Genomic DNA, 23,706 nt, shown 5'->3' on the forward strand with positions numbered 1-23,706 from the left:
AAGAAGCTCATGACAGAAATGCCTTATACAAGGGAAGATTCACTACAAGTTTTGTAGCGATTCATTTTTCATTCAAGTTTTGATTTCATTTGTGTGGGTTTATGAGTGGCAATCTAATGTTTGGCACTCTAAATCTTTTAATATACATCAACTAATATACACCTATAAAAATCAAGCATAGCGTTAGTTCTGGCAGGTCACGTTAGTCAAGCTTGCATCAGCTGACTCTCAGCTGATCCCCATCTACCTATAGGGATACAACACCCATCACAGCACCCATATTTAAGGTCCTTTAGTATTATCAGCAGCTTTTGCGTTGCTCAATAGCTAATTACCCTCCTCCATCCCCAACTCCTCTCGTCCAGGTAGGATTTGGTCTCCTGATTCCCCTTTGATTCAGACTCATTTCTAAAATGTTTACATTAAATTATTGAACACAAATAGTATCCGCAATACATTTATGTTGGTTCTGTTCTGTTTACCCTAAGGGGGTTATCGTTGCTCTCCCTGCTCTCATCCATGCTAGGCTGCATGGATGCACAGGGAGCTCTTGCCCAGAACAGAACCATACTGCCAATCCAAACTGTATGCTAACTGCCAATCATCTTTGATGATAGTGGTCCTGACAAAATTTGTTTTATTAAAATACAAAGTTAAATGATGGCACATTAGAACTCAGGTACTCACAATGAAAATGTTACCAACATTATCAAAATCAGATACTGATTCATGAAATTTTAGACTGATATACAGAATCCCAGAACTGACAGTGGCAGATGAAAGAATAAAGTTATGAAAATAAATGTCATTTGATCACTTGACTGGGTCAGCAAGAATTAAAGACAACTCCTTCAACAAATAGGCACTAAATTTCCTGTTTAAATAGTAATTTAATAAGTTTTGGAGATTTTTAATTTAAAAGGGGTCATGAATTGAGAAATCACATTTTATCTTTTGACATAAGAGGTAATATAAAAACATTTTTCAGAACTCAAAATGTCCGTTTTGAAACTGCTTTTATTGGAACCAAACGACAGCCTGCACAGACACAGACAACCTCATAATTTCCTCGTTCACTGGCACGATAGATAAGAACAGACAGAAAAAGAACTACCGGGTTGACTGGACTAAAAATAACATTACTTTCTAAAGGATCCTATTGTTTGGTAAGTGAAAGTGAATGTCTATGTGAATGTCAGTGAAGGTCCATTTCACTGTGAATACTGTGGTAATCCAGTCGCAGTTACTGAAAGATATGGCGATGACAGCAACAACAAGTGTGAAACGCTAGAAGTGATGGCGCCGTTGTGTGTGGCTTGCCGTCTGTTCCCTTCTGTGTCTCTTAGTTTGTTTATTTTACTGTGTTTTTGGTTTTCTTTATTTCAAGCTGTCAAATGCTTTTAAATTTGCAAATCTCTACGGATGCCTTGTTTAACCAAGTTCAGAGAGGCCCATTTCATTCCCCACCTCCCTGGCTGTCGTCTCTACCTGCATGTCTACGGTGAACTCCGTGCCCCTTACCTGTGAAAAGACGCCGGAAAAGACGGGGGAAACCAGGAAGCATAGCCGTCAAGGTCAAACTCTTGCTGATAGCAAAATGAGAGTTCAGACCTTGTTTGGTCATCCCAAATCATGATGTGGATCTTAGACATTTTGTCATATGGCGTCCATCGGATCCCATCTGTTCTTGGATTATTCCAGCTCTACCAACTGCCTTTGATCAGCTACACCAGCCCCGTTCGCCTCGTCTTCGTCGTGGCGGTGCGTGTGTACACAATCTCTGCTCGCTGTGTCGGACCACACAGGCAGCGGACGGCCCGGTGCGGGTAAAAATGGCTTTGGCCAATGCAAGATCAGCTGTGAATAAGACTTTTATCCTCAGTGACTTTTTCACTTCGCATTCTCTGGATTTTCTATTTGTTATGGAAACCTGGTTCACTGCTGGGGATGTGAGTCCGTTTTCTGAACTGTTACCTGGCAACTGTACATTTTTAAATTCCTCGCGAACTGTGAGAAAGGGAGGAGGATTGGCAACTATTTTTAAAGAGAATTTTTCTTGTCGGGCTTTAAAGACGGATGCGTATAACAGCTTTGAACTTCAACTTTTGGCTTTGGGCTCTGTAAATCCGTTGGTCATTGCATTGATTTATCGACCCCCAAGACTTCATAAAGACTTTCTGGCTGATTTTTCACTTCGTTTTTAAGTGGTATTATTCCTAATTTTGATAGGTTTTTAATCCTTGGAGACTTTAATGTTCATGTGTGCTGTCCCTCTAATCTATTGGCCAAGGACTTCATTAGCCTTATAGACTCATTTGATCTAGTTCAACTGGTGAAAAGTCCCACTCATTCACATGGTCATACACTTGACCTTGTGCTGTCCCGTGGTTTTTCTGTGCTGGACATTGAATTAGGCGATTACAGTTTCTCAGATCATAAACCTATTTTATTTACTGTTCCTTTGTCGTCATCTGTTGTCAAATCATGTACACCTGCCTGTATGACTCGTATATCATCTTCCACCACTAGTGATACTTTCTCATCAATGTTCAAGGAGTTTTTTCAATCTCTAGTCTCCTTTCCATCTGATCAAAGTGCCGAAGAGCTTATACATTGTTTTAATGATGTTTGCACAAATATTTTGGACTCTGTAGCTCCTCTGCAGCTTACAAAATACAAACCTAAGTCTGTACCCTGGTTAAATGATGCTACACGTGCTCTTAGACTTGCAGAAGAGCTGAAAGCAGGTGGAAGAAAGATAAGCTCCAGATTTCTTATGAAATCTTAAGGTCTTCTTTATCTCAATATCAGAAAGCCGTAAAATCGGCTAAGTCTATGTATTTATCTGAGTTCATTGATAAGAATGTTCATAGACCAAGAATGCTCTTCAGTACTATAAATGCGGTTGTGAATCCACCTATTTGTAAATACCTTATATGTATGAAAGTTTTTGTCACTTTTTTGTAGAGAAGATTAGGAAAATTAGAGTATCAGGCATGCTACTTATGATCCTGCTGTACATTCAAATCACAGTGCTACCTTTAGCCAGTTTAGTTCTGTTTCCTTTTCTTTCCTACATGAGATTGTTAATCAGCTAAAGCCGTCTGGGTCTCTTCGTGATGTCATCTCTGCTCATCTTTTTAAAGAAGTTTTTGATGTGGTTGGCCCCGTTTTTCTAGTTTTTATTAATAACTGTCTAGAATCAGGAATTGTTCCTGACTGTTTAAAGCTTGCAATTGTTAAACCTCTTTTAAAAAGTCCTAATTTGGAACCAACAGTTTTATCTAACTTTAGGCCCATCTCTAATATTTATTTTTTATCAAAGATTTTGGAGAAAGTGGTTTTTCACCAGCTGCAGAGATTTTTGAATGACAATAAGATTTTTGATGTTTTCCAATCAGGTTTTAGAAAGTTTCACTCTACAGAGACAGCACTTGTAAAAGTTTTAAATTATGTTTTAAATGACCACTTACTCAGGTGACTCTGTTGTACTGGTTCTATTAGATTTAAGTGTGGCATTTGATACAGTTGACCATGAGGTCTTGCTTGCTCGGCTAGAGCAAGTTGTGGGCATCAGAGGAACTCCATTGAGTTGGTTTCAGTCATATCTTAAAAATAGAAGCTTCTCAATCAATATTGGACGATATTATTCTGGGGTGGTCCCCCTGACTTGTGGGGTCCCCCAAGGCTCTATTTTGGCCCCTTTATTGTTTTCTTTATAGTATGCTTCCTTTAGCCTCTATTTTTGAAAAGCATGGCTTGTACTATCACTGTTATGCAGACGATACTCAACTTTATTTGCCCCTGAAGCACAAAAATAGTGTAGACTCCCTCTGTGCCTGTCTTTCTGATGTCAAAGCTTGGTTGTCTTTGAATTTTTAAATCTAAATGAGAGTAAAACATAAAAAAAAGATTATTGTGTTTGGCTCTTCTGAAGTCCCAAATATTTCTCATGTAAATTCTGGTGTTCTATCTCCTTCAGTTAAAACAGGTGTAAAAAACTTGGGTGTCTTTTTCAATAATGCACTGAAATTTGATTGAATCCAAATAAATTTAGTTGTTAAATCAAGTTATCATCAATTAAGAACATTGGTTAAAGTGAAGACTTTCCTTTCTTTTAAGAACTTTGAAACTGCAATTCATGCTTTTATTTCTTCTAGAATTGATTATTGTAATTCGCTGTATCTGGGAATAAGCATTCTTCAATATCTAGATTACAAATGGTCCAAAATGCAGCTGCACGTCTTTTAACCGGTGTTCATAAATACAAAGATATTACTCCTGTGTTAATGTCTTTACATTGGCTCCCAGTACGCTTTAGAATTGATTTTAAAGTGCTTCTGCTTGTTTTTAAATGCTTAAATGGCCTCGCTCCCCCTTATCTCTCTGACTTCTTGTGTGAATATCATCCGGAAAGAACTCTTAGGTATGCCAACCAGAGTTTGCTGACTGTTCCAAAGTCAAAATTAAAATCTAGGGGTGATCGAGCTTTTGCCATAGCCACACCTAAACTTTGGAACACGTTACCAATCCATATTAGAACTGCACCAACATTACATATTTTAAAATCAAAGTTAAAAACGTATCTCTTCACTAAAGCCTATGACTTGTGATGTTGTTTGTTGTCTGATATTTTGTTTGGTTTGTATACATGTTTTTATAAGTCTTTTACAACATTGTACAGCACATTGGTCAACTGTAGTTGTTTTTAATTGTGCTTTATAAATAAATTGAGACTTGAGAAGTGGGCGTTTACATGAAGGTCTTAAAGGAGACACAGCCCTTTAAACAGCGTTTAAATCAAAGGGACTAAATTTAGGTGAGAAATTGGCCTTTTACTTGTAAATTATGACAGTTTTTGATCTAAATTCCTACTAGTATTATGGGTGCACCTCAACAAACATTATAAAATAAAACCCCCGCTCAGACTGCCTTATAGCCACTGCAAATGACAATGCATTTACCAATTTACAATTTTGCTGTTAACCATCAATGATTAAATTCCACTATACAAAAAGCACCAATTTGGGATTACAGTATTAAAAATGAAAGATTGAAGGAGTGAATGAAAACGAGTGAGTGAATTCGGACACTGAGTGTACCAGAAAGGCTGCCGCTTTTGTATAGTTTGTGCTTGCTATTTAATAATCATTTGAAACTGGCAAACTGGCAGCTCTAGTAGCAAGATGAAAGGATTTACGTTGAACTCTGTCATGGAAATTATGCATAAACCCTAATTAAACAATTTAATAATCAATTTACAATGAATTCATACCTGTACAAATTCTTTGTAAAATTAATGGATGGATGATTCAGCTGCAGGCACCATCTTCTGGCAAGACGCAGCAATTCATTCGGCACGTGACTCTCACAGTGCATTATAGGTATTCTCTAGCCTTTGAGCATACATCAGTTGTACACATTATTTTTGTGCATTTTGGAATTAAATGAGTGCACTCAATGTCTACTAAGGTTTCTGGCAGCACTAAAAATGGCTGTCCCCTCAAATAGTGCCCTATTTAAGGATATGGGGGCAATTTCAGACACAGGGAGTGAGTCTGAAAACCTTGATTACTTTGGTTCAGGTGTGTTTAATTAGGGTTGGAGCTCAACACTGCAGGACAGTGACCCTACAGAAAAAGGTTTGGACACCCCTGCATTAAAGTGTTGAATTAGTTTGTATGCGAGTGTGTAATTAAAAAAAAAAAAAAACTACTCACAACGGACCCTGAACTTCTCCCCTGAGGTAGCCTGTGATCCAGTCTGAGAGCTGGAGTTACTAGAGCCAGAGGAACTCCCACTACCTGGTCTAGATGAGAGCTGTTCAACTCGCTCCCACAGCAGCCGTGGCTCCACGTTACTAAGGGGATAAGAGGTCAAAAGACAAAATTACAGACATTTTCCTGAGAAATATAAACTTGTACATGTAATGTCAGAGGTGAATATTCTGCATAGAAATTATGTTAAATATCACACATTCCAGCATTCCTCTGTCCAGCCTGGTTGTTATGCAGCCCAGGTTGTAGTGGAGAATCTTGACGGGACAACACAGGAGATCTGGATGTTGTTCTTATTGGCACCTTGCAGGAAAGTAAGAAGAGGATCTTGTAAATATTACATGCATATTATATTACATTTGATTTTGAAGCAATTAGCACAAATGATTACTTGTTTAACAAAAAGCAGCATTTTGAGGGATCAAGCAGTTTTAAAAAGTGGAGAAAATTACCAAACATGGCAAATTTAAAAGAACCAGTCTTGATGTTGTGTTGGTGATAAATGTTAACACACAGTTAAACAGTGTTTTAGGTCCTTGTTGTTGCACCCAACACACACCATACCCTTCATATTAAATTTGTCCTTAAATTTGTTAATGTATACCAAATTTGTTAAGGTTGTATGTTGCAATAGCATAATGCTGCGTACCAGACAACTCGAAATTCCGATTTTTCCCACCTCCTTCTTGGAAATAATGTCTAGAACACTGCTTGAAGTCAGACATCCGGCCTCTGAACTTGAGGGAGATCGATCAATCTCGACTTCAACAAGATGTGTCATTTGACATCACTGCTTCCAACGAGCATAGTTTGGAGCTGTGTCAAACTTAAAAACATTACACATTAAGTTTATAAAATAATACCTTAATTTTTGCTCTTCGTCAGTTGTTTTCAAAACGAATGACATTTTATGGTATTTTTTTTTTTTAACTGTTTTTGGCCTAATTGACATGAAAACATAAAATGCTCTCATGTCACGCCGACATCATGAGGTCAATATGTTAACGTGACGTGTGATTGACTGGTCATTTCAACTCGGATGTTCACACTTCCAACCTTGTCTGGAATGTGGCATAAGGAGGACCATCTCATACGTGCCAGTATTCATCTGTGCAGTGTTGCCAAGTCCGCGGATTTGGGCTACTTTAACACTGTTGCCGCGGGTTGTTGTGGACGGAGATTGTTTCTGATTCGCAGTGAAAGCACCAGTGTAGAGGAGGATCATTTTTGCTTTAAAATGAAAACGCACTAGTGTAAATAGGGCCTATATCAGGCTTTTACAACCTATTTTTGTTAAAAAATTCTAAAATTATATTTGGTTTCCAGATTTCATGGTAAGCAGACCATGAAAGTAAATCGTTTTTTCACATGTAAACATTAATCAATACACATACGATAACTTTAAATATGGTCAATGGCAGATCAACCACACTTGAACAAACCTTGGTGGCTCTCATGCTTCAAGCACATTTGAGCTTCCATTATTTATATGTGAATAAAAGCCTAAATAAAATGTGTTCATCATACTGAGTGATCATGTCTTTTTAGCAGACTTGAATTAAAGCACTCAATTCATATTCATTCTTTTATGCTGTTGTAAGATTATTAATACCATTTGCCAGGAGGAGACCACAGTCTGAGAAAAGAACTTTTGCGAAAATCAACACCTGAACTCGGTCTCGCAAGCTCAAGATGACACACCCAACTGAGAGAGGCAAATGTTCCACACCTTATACATGGCCCTCCACCTCCACTTCCTTTACTCTCTCTCCCCTCATTTCCATCTAAATACAGGACACTACAGAGATCACTGAAACCACCTTTCGTAATCAGAGTTTATGATAATGCAACAATTCATGTTTGAAGTCATTTGAAAGGTCTCCGGGTGTGTCTGGTAAAAGGGTCTCATCCTCTTAATAATAGAAAAAGACAGACTACTCCCAGGTCTTTCACACAAGTTACCCCTGTAAGTAAATGCAAAGTTATTCACCTGAAACCCCAAAAGGTGATATGCTAAACCCCTGCAATAAACAAACAATGCCATTTGGGAATTCCGGGGTTTCTTTTGGATATAATAGGGAGAGTGACAGAGCTCAGGGAATCTGTAGACAGATCTCCCACATACTTGCTGTGTGTAGTCTTTCGTTATCAGGTAATATCTCTAGATTCTCTTATTTGGTATTATTGAATGTTTTATATGTGTGATCACTGTGTTTATAATGTTTGAATTGAACTTTGAGTGATTATCTTGATTACCTGATTAATAAATTGTTATGTTTGGATTTATTCTGATTGCTCTGAAATTATTAATTCTAGTAGATTACGTTGTATCCTTGTTACCGCATTTCTGCATCAGGTTAGTAACAGACTAAAAATTCAGTTGAGATGGAGTATAGGACACACCAACCGTGTTTTTAGAGATCGGGCTAACGTTGGTCGGCTTATATCTTAGTAGTGGTCATGACCTCTGACTAGAGATAATGTTGTTCTATTCAAGTGTATACAAATCTAAGGGGACTAAATAAAAGTACTGTTAGAATGAGCAAGCATAGGAGCGGCCATCTAAAGTATTAGTCAATTACCTCTGTCTAATAATCAAGACTGGTGAGTATGTGATCGTGGGATACGCTAGCGGCCGATGCGATATCCCTGAGCAACATGAGCATCTGAATGAACGAATTAATAAGTAAAGGGTTAAATCAAGAACTTCCAAACATTTATATCTAAATTTAATAAATTCTTGAGTATTACTAAAACCTTATTAATTTTGGAGTCAGATTAATTAAAGAGGTAATACATATGAGAAAATTTATTTATTTTAATGTTATTGCGCTACATAAAAGGAAAGACAGCATCACACAAGAATCCTTCTGCCGTGTCATTGGCTGCCGTCGTTGGACCAGTGGGCGGACCTTACACTGTCTTTATGAACTTTTTGAAGCTTTAAAGTTTTAGTTGAATAGACTTTGAATGGAGAGACCGAAATCTCTCAGGTTTCATGAAAACATTGACTTTTAAAAAGGAAAAAGAATCTTTGGGTTTGGAATGACATGAAGGTGAATAACTGATCACAGCATTTTTTTTTTTTGAGGGGGGTGCACTATCTATTTAAAAGTATTAAAACAAGATTTTAGCCTATACGATTGAAGAGTTATGGGTGAAAAGGTAAATGTACTCAACATAGTGCCACTTAGTGCCATACAGACGTCTCTAAAAATGAATCCATGGTCCCTTTTCTTACCCTCGGGGGCACCTCTTCATCAATAGTCTGCTCAGGGGCTTCATGGCCCCTGGATTGAGGAGGTTGTGGGTGGTCAGGGTATGAAGGGTGCACTGGGTGGTGCTGGTGAGAGGAGTCCTGAGAGCGAAGATGAAGATGTGCAAAACTAGGAACAGGATCACTGAAGGACTGGGAGCGAGACACATGGGGTGCAGATGAGTTGCACTTTAGAGCAGCTAAGTGAGACCACTGGACCTTTCAAGGAGGGGGAGAGAACAACAGGTAAGAGTGACATGGAGGGTAGGCACACTGAGCAGTCAATGAGTGAGCAACTGTGAAATATGAGAGAGACTATTAATTCACAGATGACAGAAGAATTATGTCATCCAGAACCTTTTAACAGTTCAGTTTCATTCACATGATGTCTGTCACGTGTTTCATCATGAGTCTTAGGTGACACAGTAAGCATTACTAGGAGTGGGAGAAAAAAAAAAAAAAGATTATATGAATTGTGATTCTCTCTTTAATGTTTCTGAGCTTATTGTTTGTGCTATGGCACTTGTGAGCGCTAGAAACAACTTTTTTTTTTTTATTTAATGAATAATCCAACAGTTCTCTCACCCAGTGATAAAACTAGGTGCCAACGTAAACTAACACCCAGATGCAGAACAGAGGCCAGTTGTATAAAAACAGCCACTATGCTGTGTCTTAACAACTGGTTTGATCAACTAGCAGTTAGGCAAGGGGTAATCAGTTTCACGTTTCAGATTCAAATTGCAGATAAAAAAAAAATCAATCATAAAATCGAATTGATTCTAGAGTCAGAATTGAATAAGATTGTGAGGTGTCTAAAGATTCCCACCCCTAACTATTACGATGTGTTTACACCTAAGAAAAAGACATGCTGTACAAAACAAATACACAAAGTAACTGAACAGATACAAAGGTATTAAAATGGTACCCCTTATGAGTTGAGATTTACACGTTTAGATTTAAACAATGCGAATAACCTTCTTACAACTGTTAAACAGAGACAGAGATGGGAGGAGAAATAGGAAAAACAGGAGTGAGTTCTCTCAGGTTACTTGTGGTTCCATAGGCCTGTGCATGCCTGAAGACTCAGTGGAGGAGTTTTCATTGGTGTACGGTTCAGATCCTTGCGGCAAAGGAGGCTGTTTGGGTGGAGCAGCTTGAGGGGTGCCCTGAAGATTCTTACGATACCTCTCATCAGCCTGAGAGATGGACAAACAGGGTAACAAAGTAGGATCAGCAGGTATCAAGACAACAGTCAGGATATGCTCCTCATGACATCATGCTAATATTTGACAGCCTGACTGAGACAGAATGGATAAGTGGGAATAATACAACAGAGGAAGCTATATTATAACAAATCTGTGTAGGTATAGCACATAATCTAACACTATACATGCCATCAACATATTAATTTTAAATAACTTTATTATAAACTTTACTAAACCGTTTTAATAAGTTTTAATAAAACTTAAATAAATTTAAAGGTTTCAGGATAAATACAACTACAAAAGATAATACATAATAAAAAGAGCTTGCCAAGACACGGCACAATACTATTCTTCATAAGAGGTCATGGTTCAGTTCATGGAAAGAGCATTTTCTAATTCTTTCATTTCATTAGTCTATAAAAAGAAAAGCCCCTTGTGAATGAAACTAAGCAAACAAAAAAATGTGTGTTCAGGCCTCTCATAACCCTACAGAGGATATGGCGTTTAAAGAATGGATGGGTGAATGTATGAATGTCTTTGGGGGCAGGACTCATCAAACGTGATGTCCGGTGCAGATTGGACCTTATAACTTTAAAATAGCACAACATTTGCAGAGATATATCAAAATGATTGACTTCCTGTTAGGTTAATGGTATAGCTCAATACCGAATTTCATCAATGTATGTGTAGGTTGAATGTATACATAACGTCTATTGCAATCGACACTTTCCTGCTGCCAGCTAGCAGCGTTATGACAATGACACACCCATGCATTCAGACTGAAATTTGATCCAAATCTCACAAACTTATATGAGCCTCTTCCGGTTTTCATTTTTTGTAATTGATTAATTCCTCACCATGGTAAGACCATTAGAGATTTTATTATATCAGTATATTAGTATAATGTTGGTAAATTTGGTGCAATTTGCACGAATCCCCTGGAGGAGTATTTAAAAATTCAGACCAAGCTGCCAAGGCTTTTTTTTTTTTTCTCAAAGATGTCAAACCACAACAGGACAAACTTATTTTACTATTGGCTATACACAGTGTATCCTCTAGACTACATTATAGCCTCTTAATTGCAATATTTGATAATGTGGAACAATACCTGAATATGCGGCCATGGTGTGCACAAATTTATTGAAAACAATGGCTTTTTGACTCTTTGATCTTATCCACTTGTCATGTCCGCAGTGTTGGGGAAGCTACTCTAAAGACCCCGATATACTTCAAGCGAAGTTCGTTTTCGTTCTTCGTTTGGGGGCAAAAAGAAGTTCGAAAAGTCTGCTGCTGGAGGCGGGGTGTAGATTAATGTAAACATGTGTCGCGACGCTCGCACGAATGTCCTAAACACAACAACGATGCAATGATGGTGTATCTAGGTCTTTTATTAAACTGGAAAAATTATTACACATTTTTATATTTTGTGGTGTCATGATTATTGTATGTTCTTTTGGCATTTCATTTATTGTATACCATTTAAATTTGCTTATTGAAAGAACAACAACAGCAGCAGCAGTATGGTGTAACATTTATTTGAAACATGTATTTGGTACTTGCTACCTTATATCTTTACTCTTTCCTTTCATGGCTTTGGAAAACTTGCATCTGATGTTTCTCTACGTCGCTTTTTACATAACTCTGGGTCGTCGACACCAAGCTTCGTTGCAATTTCTTTCTAGGAATTAAATGCTTTCTCTGAATCTTTAAAGTCTCCCTACGAGCAATTGTACAGGTGCGGATATATTTGTGGCAGCTCGGCTATTCGACACAGTGTATTTATATTGCTAGTGACTTGGAGATGTTCTCCTGCTGACCTTTGTTGAATGAGAAACGAACTGGAACCGGGGTAAAAACAAAAACAAAACAAAACAAAACAAACAAACAAAAAAAAAAACAAAACAAAACAAAAAAAAAAATCGCACGTCAAAGACGACGGAGTTCCAGAACACACCCACCGATTGCGTAATCGCCACAGACCAATGGTAGCTCAAAGGTGTTTAGGAGCCAAAACGAACTTCCCCAGAAAGTTTGCTTTGGTGAGCTGTTTCGAACTGCCAAAACGAATTTTGTTCGAAATGTCATCATATCAGTTCGTTCTTCGATTTCGTTTAAAGTATATCGGGGCCTTAAAACTGTAGCTTAACCAGCTACAAACTACTCGTAAATTAAAGTAGTTAAGCTAAATTCAAGCTACCCTTCTGAAAATGTAGCTAGCTTCACTAGAAGTTACTATCAAAAAGTAGCTAGCCCCATTGAAACTACTTTCAATTTATTATTATTATTATTATTTTGAATTAACATCACAAATAACTGAATAAGTGTTAATGAAGAATTATAATGAAGTTATAAGTAAAATATTTGGGGTTTAAAACAACAAATTGTAATGCAATCATGATTTCAAAGAGTGGGGTGAATTAATTTCAATGGGGGGTGGGGGTGGGAGTCATTTCAATGACTACGTTTACATTGACATCAGTAATCTAATTATTTACCTTATTCTGAATAAGACAATATTATGATTAAAGTCCACATGAAATCAAAATTGACTATTTACTTTACTAGCGCACATTGCTAGTCTTGATGTTGAAGGTGCGCCGGATGTTGTGGATGAGCTCAGGTGGTTGGACATTGCGGTGACTGGCATTATAGGACTAACAGACTGCAACGGTTTGAGTTAAAAATCTTCGTTTGTGTTCTACTGAAGAAACAAAGTCACCTACATCTTGGATACCCTGGGGGTAAGCAGATAAACATCAAATTTTCATTTTTGGGTAAACTATACCTTTAACAATGAATCATTAACAATTAACACCTCTTTTCCTTATATTAATTTTAGAACCACTCAACATAGTAAACAAACATTCAACATCAATCCAAAAATATTTCACATACATACATTCGAAAAAAAGATGCAAAACAGACTCAACATCCATTCCACAAAAAACACAAAATTCAAAGAGATCATCTTTGTATCTCAAGGAATTGGTTAGTTGGATAAAGATAAAGAATTAATCAAGAATATTGTCTTAATCGTATTAAAATCGGAGTATTGATGTCCATGTAAACGTAGTCATTGACAAAAAGTGTCCAAATCGTTTGATTTTGTGAACTATCCAATACACACAATAATAGTTATTATATCTCAAACTGACTGTCAAAGTGCAAAATTGCTACAAACGTAACATCAATGCAAGAACAAAATATATGCAACTTAAACTGCAAATGCAGGAGTTGTAAAATAAGTAGGTTAAACTCACAGCACATGCGGTATTTACTGACTGTGAATGGAGCCGCTCTGATACAATCATTAGCTGTGTGCGTGAACACTGCACTTTGTGTAGAATCATCCTTTGCCAAATGATAAGCACACTGCTATATCGCGATTTTATTTTCTGTTCGATTAGTGTTCCTTACAAAACTGTGGGGGGACAGATTATATTATGACGGTTCATTATTGTAAAATAGACATTTGATATAGAGTGCAATATAGCAGGAAAATTAATCGGTTTTAAAAGGCTATTATTCACCTCCTGTATGTGCTTTAAGTCTACGAAGTAGACCGTATTTTAATTTTCGTTTTGCATTAATTACAGTTGATTCATGTGAAATATCCACCCCAGTACATCCTTTGCAAAATCATCAGACGATCTCTTGGTGGAAAGACTGTAAAGCCACGAGACGCGTGATATCACAACAGATGGCGGTAATGAACAAATTTAGTTTGTGATCTAGTCAGAAGACGACTCTGCGCTGCTTCAATGCATTACAGGCTCGTGACTCGTCAGACCACAAAACGGAATGTAGCATTTGGTCGCACTACACCACTACTTGCAGGAAAAAGTAGTTAGCTACTGGAAAAGCTACACTGTTTTAAAAGTAGCTAAGCTACTGTCACGCTACTGAAAAATGTAGTTACGTTAGTTACGTCGCTACTTGTAGCTAGCTACTCCCCAACACTGCATGTCCGGTGTGTGACACCTTAATGTACAGCTAAATCTTATATTACACAAACCAACAATCACTATAATTTGAAGAACAAAACATTATTAAAGCATAAAACACATACAGTTTTATCCTGAAGGACTGAAACAATGACACAACTGAAACAAAGGTTTTTTTTATACCAGTAGTTTGGCCTGCTCCTGCAGCAGCTGTTGCTGAAGGATTTCAAGATGTCTTTGCTCCTCCTCGAGCTGCCGGTGGATAAACTCCTGTCAAACAAACAGAGTCAGCGTTTAGCTTAAGTTCCATGTCATTATAAATGTGAGAAATATATTAAGTCACCTGTTCAAGGTCAATCCTTCTCTTTTCCTCTTCGACTCTCCTGCGCTCTTCTTCCTCTTTACGCCTAAGTTCCATTTCCTCCTTGTGTCTTTTGTCCTCCTGCTCCTTGCGTCTTTGCTCTCGCTCTTGCTGCCGTCTCATCTCACGCTCCCGTCGCTGTTGCTGTCAAAGTCGAGAGACTTTTGATCTTAACTTTTTTGATCCACTTCAAATGCTGAATACTGTATTTGAAATCTATGCATCAAACAGTCAAATCCCATACTGAATGCTGCTAAAAATGTCCTATACACGTAATGTGTGTAGTGGACAGCACATTCCAGGGCCCAGTTTATGGCGGAGCCCCTCTCTGACCACAATAGTGTACGAAGGTTTGCTACATTTAAGGTTTGCTGATTGGATCTTGGTGGACTAACATAAGCAAAACCTTAAACTGATGCAAAACTACAACATACACATCTTATACTTATTCAAAGAAATAAGTATTCTGTGACAGTGATGTGTAGTGCAAAACATCTTACACAAACTCAACTGTTAATGGACAAATGAATGCATGTATGACAGTTCATTCTTTTCCATCATGTATGGACTTAATGTTCGTAACATTGCCAAAAAGACAATAACCGATAAACCGTTCTGAGTCTCCCATCCAGAGAGACAGAAACAGGCATTCTTGTTTCAGATCTTCGAACCCTTTGGTGCTCCAGGAGATTAGCATCCTACAGCGCTTCATATTCAAGGATTCCTGCTCCTTTCCCCACTGCATTTTTACCAGAACAACCAGTGGATGAAGTCACTGCCACCGTACTTCTCAATCAACCACAGAGAGCGTAAATATCACTTATCCAAACCTCTTCCAGAGACCTTGACATTGTTTTATATTGTCAGTATAAGATTTTTCTAATTTACATTAGATATTATTTAGCTGACTGCCATTGATAAATAATATTTCACGTATTTATTTGATGCATAATAAGGTTCTTCACCTTATTTGTTTCAGAGTAGCAAGAGCTTATCTTTCCAGATAACGTAGCTCTGACATAGCAACATCCAACATAATCACTTGCATTTTATGCATCTTATGCACTTTATTCCTTTTCCATTCATGGTATTCACTTAGAAGTTGTGATTACTCTTGTCTATCTTTTGTTAATAAAATTAATTTGATTGCACTTCCTTGTGTTGATGATACAGAAAGAGGTTCTACAAGTTAGGTAACCCACCAATCTTTCTTATGTGATGTACTCATAACTGCACCTTAAGTGACACGTGATCCAAAAACCATAACGTCATTGGTGACATGAGTACCCATAACCACACTAAGCAAATTCACTACATGTGCTACATTTATACATATACATTTAAATTAAAGCATTCACTTAACCAACATTAGCCAATACAGACATATTAAAATTAACTCAATTAATAGGCAGCACAGGACAACAAAGGACAAACTCAATATTATAAACAGAATTCCTCCAAAAAAAGTTTGTTAACGTCATACAATACATAAAGGTACTGTTGTTTGTTGCCACAGCAACCACTCACAATTCCATTTTTTCCAAAATCACACAAACACACACACGTATGTTCATGCAGAACAAGTATAAGCAAGATTAAAGCCCCGTTCACACCAAGAACGATAACCATAAAGATAACGATATTAGCGTCCACACCATCGGATGATATCGTCTGTTTATTCTAAGCGCGTACTCATCTGCCGCTTTAAATTCTCGAGCTTGTGACAGCAGGATGGATTCTGATTGGCTGTCAATGTTTGTATCGTTTATCAGCTGTAAAAAGAAATCGTTCTGAAAGTGATTCCAACGATATCGTTTCTCTGTGCCTTTATCGTTACAGTTGTGGTGTGGACTCTGCTATTCTTTAATATTGAGAACGATTTTTAGAACTATATCTTTATCGCTATCTTTATAGTTATCGTGCTTGGTGTGAACGGGCCTTAAGACAATAATTACAATATTTATATTGAAACCCAACCTCCTCAAGTCGTCTTCTTTGCTCCTTCTGCTGTTCAATGCGTTTCTGTCTCTCAGCCAACAATTGCCGCTTATATTCCTCCTGTTCTCTGAGTTGCTGTTCCTGGAGTAGCTGTTGTCTCCTTAGTGCCTCTGATCGCTCCTTATTCTCTTGCTGCAGACGAATGAAGTCACGTCGCAGAGTAGATTCACCAGGCACGTTCACTATAGAACTAAGGGGATACATCAGTAAGACTTGCAACAAACCACCCAGGAATACACTGAAAGTTTCAAGATACATCTGAAGCTAAGTATGTGTTACTTTGGAACAAAAAAAGAAAAAAAGTTTGGCAAGTTTTGTGATACCTGGGTTCTCCTTCCTGTTCTTGTGCTTCTTCTTCCTCTTCTTCACTTCCACTGTACTCATATTCCGTCTCATCTGAAAGGAGAAAGAAATTAATCAAAAATCTAATTTGCTTTAAAAAAAGAATTCATGCAAAATACTTCAACTCAGCTTTACAATGTGAAATAAAACACTACAAAAATCAGATAACAGAATTACACAGGGAGTTGGCAACTTTTATATGTATTTGTACTACATTATATGCAGTGGTATTGGTATTGTCTGTGTTTTACAACTAATGCTAATAAGCAAGGTTTACTTGGTCTGATCCACAGATGCATGTTTTTCTGTGTTTCTCATCTGTTCACTGAAAGTGTGGGGTTGCCCAAATTGATATGTTCTATGCACTGAATTGTGTGAATGGTTCTTCCGTGCCACAGGAAAAGGAATTTGGCTTCAGGACCAAATAAAACCTGCTACATGACTGAGAAATGATTGCTGATCATTTAAATTATACAATGGCCTAATGAAAATCCAGACAAAATCAGACAGGACAAACTCTTTCACAGCACTATAATCAGTTTTATTATTTAAAAAACAAGTCCTGTTAAGAATTCCTGTATTAAAGTGTCTAACCTCTCTCTCCTCTCTTCTTACGAGTGCGGTCGATATGGTCTTTGAGCTGGATGCGAACATGTCTCTCGTTAGGTTGGTCTCTAATGAAAGGATGTTTCAACAGTTGCTCTGTAGAGGGGCGATGGTTGTAATTCTTCACCAGGCAGGTTTCAATAAAGCTGAAGAACTTCTTGGACCTTTGGAAAATGGGAACAGAAGCTTAGAGAGAAAAGCAAAGTCTGGTCTGTTAAAGGGGTAATTCACCATTGGCAAACTTGGGTTTTTAATTAAAATATGCTGTCTATGCAGTAAAAAGGTGCTACACAACTGCTACACAACTAGAGAAAACTGAGGGCTGTGGTGAAAATAGGTAGGAAAACTCCAGCACTCATAATACACTGGACTCAATCAGACTGTCTGTGTCCAGGGACACAAAAATGCAGAAGTAAACTCTGTAGCTTCAACAAAAGCCCAGTAACTTTCAAAAGTCCACTGGACATAGCATTTTACATCCAGGCAGAATTTTCTTGACAAATAAACAGGAATGTCTAGGTGGAGGCAACAAAGAAAAATAATACACATTGCTCATTTACTTACACTACTGACATTGGAAAAATCCAAAGCTGATTGAAAATCCTTTAAATGTTACATGCAAAAGTTTGCCGGATACCAAAACAACCAAAAGGATACAGAGATTATCAATTAATAAAGGCTAATTTTTGTGAGGTACCTTGTACAATACAAAGCTATGGCCTCAAAATACTTTTAACATACTACACATTTTGATGTTGGCATATCATTAGCTCCTCGTGTAAGGCTGACATAGTAAACTTGCTCATTTGTAAACTTCCTGAGAAACATTAGTCTTGATAAAAGAGCTCAAAGAATTGAAATGACTTAAATGTGTTTTTATCTAATGTATGCTTTTGTTATTGCCTGGTCAGGTTTAGGGTAGGGTTTAGTGTAGGTGGTGGGCTATTTTCAAATTCAATAGAGCATTATTGTTTTAGCGCCACTCACCAGATATTTATTTCTGACCAGCCAGATATGTACAACAACCAGTGCAATAAAACACTGACAGATTCACATTCATCTGCTCTTTTAGCGTCACTAACAGGAAATTTCACATTGAAAGTAAAGAATGAGCTTCATGATTATAAAAGTGAGAGGGGTTTTCTGTGACAGAAAAAATCTTGGTAACATCTGACATCACCAATGTGGCTGTTCTGTTACGAGTAATTTATCATTTAAAAATAGTTTAAAAAATACAAATACGAGGAGGAAAAAAATAAATAAATAAATAAAATAAAATCACAGGGGATCATCTCACCACTTCTTTGATTTGAGCCGTGGAGGAGGATTTCTGGGAATAAGGAAAAGGGCTCGCATTGGATGCATGTCACACAGAGCTGCAGAAAGAGACAGGGGAAAAGACAAAAAAATTGCCCATCAGCACAACAAAAATAAACACTCTTGGGGAGAAACAGAAAACTTGAAACAGAGCATACAGGATACAAAAAAAGGTAACTGTAACAGACACATTTAATAAAGACGTAACAATATACTTTTTTGTAAAAATAAGATCACTAGACAGATAACATCCATTTTTTTTCGCACACACCACTTTATCCGTGGCTGATCTCCATTCTGCTGCTACTCTCACTGAAACATGTTGAAATAGAGTGAACTGACAGTTGTATGAAAGACGGTGACAAACAAAAAAAAAAAAAAAAAATATATATATATATAGATAGATAGATAGATAAAACCAACTTTATGTTCTTATAAACCTTAGTCAGGTTAGGCACCATATTGAATATGAGGATGCAAACGTGACTGTGAAGGATAGACTTAAAGTATTTACAATTCCACACACTGCATAAATGTCCTAGATCATGTCATTTTCATAGCAACTTTCAAAACTGTTTTATGGAGTGTCTGTCTACTGTAACTTCTCAGAGAGACGTTTCGTCATCTGAACAGTCAGTATTAGGGGTGGGCTATATGAACAATATCAAATTTCAGAGTATTAAAAAAAAAAAAGTTTACAATAATGACATACACTATATTGCCAAAAGTATTGGGTCACCCCCTTCTAATGAACAGGTTTGACTACTTTAGTAATTTCCATGAGTACAAATCTTAATGTTTAAGCATATAATGATATTCTAGGGAATTGTGTGCTTCTAATTTTAAAGCAACAGTTTGGACAGGACCCTTTTCCATTCTAACACGACAATGCCTCTGTGCATAAGGTAGAAATTATTGATTTAGTCAGTGTGGAAGAACTTGACTGGTCTACAGAAAGCCAAGTCCTAATCCAAGCTGAACAACTCTGGTGTGACTTTAAATGCAGATCTTGAGCCAAAAACTCTTTACCAAACACCAATGACTTGTACATATGGGTACAGTCATTTTAGACACTTCCAAAACTGTTGCAACAGAGATGGAAATACAATTTTTAAATACACAAATTATGTTTCCATCTTTGTTGCCACAGTTTTGGAAGCGCCTTTTTCTGTTCTAAAGAAGGGGGTGTCCCAATACGTTTGTCCATATAGTGTATGTACAAGCTATTGGTGTTTGGTAAAGAGTTTTTGGCTCATGTTAAAAAACATACTACAGAAATTTAATAATCAAGTGTTAAACTAAAACACGGCATAGTCTTCAAAGCAGTGGTGTAATGTAACAAAGTAATAAAAGTTTATTATAGTACTTAAGTATTTTTTGAGAGAATCTGTACTTTAGTTTTTATATTTGTCAACTTTCACTTTTACTGCACTATATTTCCTAATTTTACTCCGATACAGTTCCCTGAAGCATATTCCTTACTTACTACAAAATAAAGGCGGCGGCAGGAAAAGAAGTATTGTTCTTTTTCTCAAAAGAACAATACTTCTTTTGAGAAGTATTGTTTTTCCTATTTTTACTCAAAATAAGATGGATTGGCCATGATGTGCTACAAACACATTTAATATCTGTTCCATTCATACTGCCCTCACGCAGAAACTCCACATAAACGCCACAAAAGTAGTAGAAATGATGACCTTCCAGGAAATCCCTAATATAGGCAAAGACATCCAGCCAAAGTATGAAGGTAAAACAGTAGCAAAACTCGAGAGCTTGTTGAATGTGAGAACTTGTCATATTAATATTCGTATTTGTAAGTTGAAATTTACGCTCGCAGCTCTGATGTGAAAAGCTGAATCTTTCGATTTGCACACACGGACTATGATCAAAGGGAAAGTTAGGACGATTCTAAGGGCCCTACGATGGGAGGGGGGCCCCCGAGGGGGAAACGTGATTTCTACCGAGGGGAACGCTAGAGCTTTTCATATCTGCAGACAATATCCCATACAAAATATCCCTCAAAAGTTCTGCATCAGCAATATTTTTGGTGGTGTAAATGAAGCTATATTTCAGTTTTCTATTCAGCTTTTACATATTTAAATCTGCATGTTTTTAATATTTACCCCAGGTTGTTATTTACCTCCATAAACTCCAATATTTTTTAACCTTATCAAATGTATGTATGAAGAAATTTAATATACACAACAGGGCTGTTAGCAATTAAATAATTTGCACTACAAATTTACAACCTCAATAATGTTATGAGATTAATGTTTTAAATAAAAAAATGTTTAATATACAAATAAGAAATGATGGTGGAAAAATGCATAGCCTATTTTTAAACTAACTAAACCACCAGTAGGTGGCGGTAAGTCACTTATTCATTCAACCGATTCATTCAAAGCACTGAATCATTCAGTAACAAAAATGCGAGTGCTGCTTGGAGAATGTGCAATACTTCTGATCTTTGTTTGGAACTATTTTCGTTCTGTGAGTTTCTTTATGTTTGCCGTTATTTTCATTTGATTTGATTTCTCCATATAAGTCTCTCACAGAGACAGGCAGCATGAGCCTCAACAGCGCAACATTGATATCAGAAATACACTATCCATTATCGATCGCTGTTTAAGCTGAATGTAATAAAATGTCACTTAAGTTTTAATCAGGCTATTCCGTCGGGCAAGTAAAATCCTCAAGCAATTATTCAGTAAACTTGCATCCATTTAAAGCAGCTAGGAGGCTTGTCAGCGAGCTGGTGGTATTCGAGCTGCATTCTGCTACCGCAATTCTCTCTGATGACGCAGTAACTACAACGGGGGGAAAAAATAATCTTCCGTCTGTCCAATGATTGTAAACAGTCCCTGGGTCCGTCAGGCTGATGAAACTTTTGTGGTAATGAGACCCGAAGATATTTAAGACCCACCGAATCTGAATTTAAGACATTTTAAGACTTTTTAAGGCCTTTTTTAAGCAAAATTTTATTTAATACATTTTAAGACTTTTTAAGGACCCGCGGCCACCCTGTGAATTATTTACTAATAAACTAGTGTTTTCTGTGTCAGTGTCGCAAAGATGAAGATGATTATCCTGACTCGCCGTCTGCTCATTAGATGCGCCTTTAGAGAGAAGTGCATCTTCACGGATTATAATGAAAGAGTTTTTGTTATCGATTTGATTGATTTCGTTAAGTAGTCATTTAAAGCTCTCTATAGATATATTGTCTGTGATATCATGTCTGTGAGGCATGTATTCGCTGACTTTCGGTTCATTTTTGTAAAGTGCTTCTGTTCAAGACTTGACGGCAGAAAGCGCATCGTTTTCTTAAAAGCATGACGTCTTGTTGATTTGTGAGTGCACACAAATAAAAGTAGACCCTTTACAGTTCCGAATGATGTATTACTCTTACCTTTATGAGCAAAATTACGGCGTAAGGTGTTTCCATTGAAAAAATGCAATTGATTGCGCTGGTGTCTCCATGTCCTGCGCTTTAGCTTTCACTCTCCGCACAAACTATTGGATGCAGCGCACATTTATCTAGGTTTAATGTTTAAACATTGTTATATGCTTGAACTGTTTTAGTATATCTATAGATTTTATTTTAGGCAAGTCGTGATGATTTGAGAAGGCTAAACTTATCAAGCATAGGCTATGATCAGCCTGCCGGTATGTAGCTGGCCGCTTGGTAGTTACTTTAAGAAAGAAAAACGTATTTAACGAACAAAAAAAACTAAACAAAATATAATCACTTTACCATTACATACAAAACTGAACTATTTTAATAGCTGAAACAGTATTATAATCTGATTTGGGAGAAGGGGAAAAAAAGACGGGCTCGACTCGGGCCAGTAATTCTGTTAAACTGTCGGACACGTGCCGGGCTAGGACCTAAACTTGAGGCCCGTGCAGGGCTCTACCGGGAACGCGATCGCGATTTCTACCGAGGTGGGTTCTACCGGAACGTGATCTGTACGGAGGGGGGAACCAAACACTTCCTGGTGTTGTGTCTGTAAACATGGAGGGCAGGGTTTTTCCTGCACTGAAATTTTTTTTGTGGCCACCAAAGTAAATTTTTGTCCCGCCAAAGCCTTTTTTGATCAGTGATTTATGAGTAAAGTAAATGACTGCTGTGATAGTGCATGTGTTAACTGAGGGAGAGAGAGGCCCTCCCCATCAGAGACTGTGAATACTCTACATGTTCAGAGACTGTGAATACTCTACAAGGCATCTTGACATACCTTTCTGTGTATTTGACCATTCAAGCACAATAAGACATGAAAGACAACTTAATTCACAACTGCAAGTTGTCTGATCGAGAGAGGTGGCTTTCTGTGCACGTACTTCACAGGTGTGATGGTCAGTGCAGGCTCCACATCAATTGCGTCTTGAGTTTTTTTTCATAGCTTATTGTGCTATCTATTTAAAATCAAGCACGTCTCGCTCTTTTATTTTATCTTTCACGCATGTTTATGTATTCATTATGTATTCTTTAAGTAGTACTGTGCTATGTGGATATATTTACAAAGCAAAAATAAACAATATAGCAAAATCTCTAACAATAGGCCCTTTATACCATTGTCACGATATATAGAATCATACTGCCCAGCCCTAATCGGCCTGTTAAATTACAACATTATACTATATGTAATACCATTTATACTATTAGTCGACTGATATCTTAGTGAGTAATTAGTCATTTGTACTGGAATTCAATGACCAAGTCAATGACCTAGAGGACAGACTAGACCAGGAAATGTGTGGATACTTACGAGGAGCTCCTTCACCCATTTCTATAGCAGTGATACCACACGACCACAGGTCACTCTGGAGAAAGAGAGAGAGAGACAAAGAAAGAAGGTCTCTCAATATTTCAGCACACAATCACAACATTTATATGCACACC

At 37.3% G+C, this 23,706-nt stretch overlaps 1 protein-coding gene across 6 annotated transcripts in view; it reads right to left on the minus strand.

Moving 5' to 3' along the window:
* The window catches only part of LOC131536340 (mitogen-activated protein kinase kinase kinase kinase 4-like), a 115,263-nt gene that overhangs the window by 34,066 nt on the left and 57,491 nt on the right, over positions 1 to 23,706 (minus strand). For all 6 annotated transcript variants that reach the window (XR_009269932.1, XR_009269933.1, XM_058769235.1 and 3 more), the window contains exons 8-18: positions 23,573 to 23,627; positions 18,787 to 18,865; positions 17,478 to 17,653; positions 16,865 to 16,937; positions 16,521 to 16,731; positions 14,526 to 14,687; positions 14,366 to 14,452; positions 10,083 to 10,229; positions 9,019 to 9,252; positions 5,977 to 6,080; positions 5,721 to 5,860 (exon numbers count right to left, since the gene is read on the minus strand). Coding sequence is in view for 4 of the 6 variants with exons in the window: in XM_058769235.1 (XP_058625218.1) it covers positions 5,721 to 5,860; positions 5,977 to 6,080; positions 9,019 to 9,252; positions 10,083 to 10,229; positions 14,366 to 14,452; positions 14,526 to 14,687; positions 16,521 to 16,731; positions 16,865 to 16,937; positions 17,478 to 17,653; positions 18,787 to 18,865; positions 23,573 to 23,627 (1,468 nt within the window). In the remaining 2 variants the exon portion in view is untranslated. The remainder of the gene's footprint in view (positions 1 to 5,720; positions 5,861 to 5,976; positions 6,081 to 9,018; positions 9,253 to 10,082; positions 10,230 to 14,365; positions 14,453 to 14,525; positions 14,688 to 16,520; positions 16,732 to 16,864; positions 16,938 to 17,477; positions 17,654 to 18,786; positions 18,866 to 23,572; positions 23,628 to 23,706) is intronic.

The sequence above is a fragment of the Onychostoma macrolepis genome, chromosome 01, assembly GCF_012432095.1.
Source record: "Onychostoma macrolepis isolate SWU-2019 chromosome 01, ASM1243209v1, whole genome shotgun sequence".
Taxonomy (NCBI): Eukaryota; Metazoa; Chordata; class Actinopteri; order Cypriniformes; family Cyprinidae; genus Onychostoma; species Onychostoma macrolepis.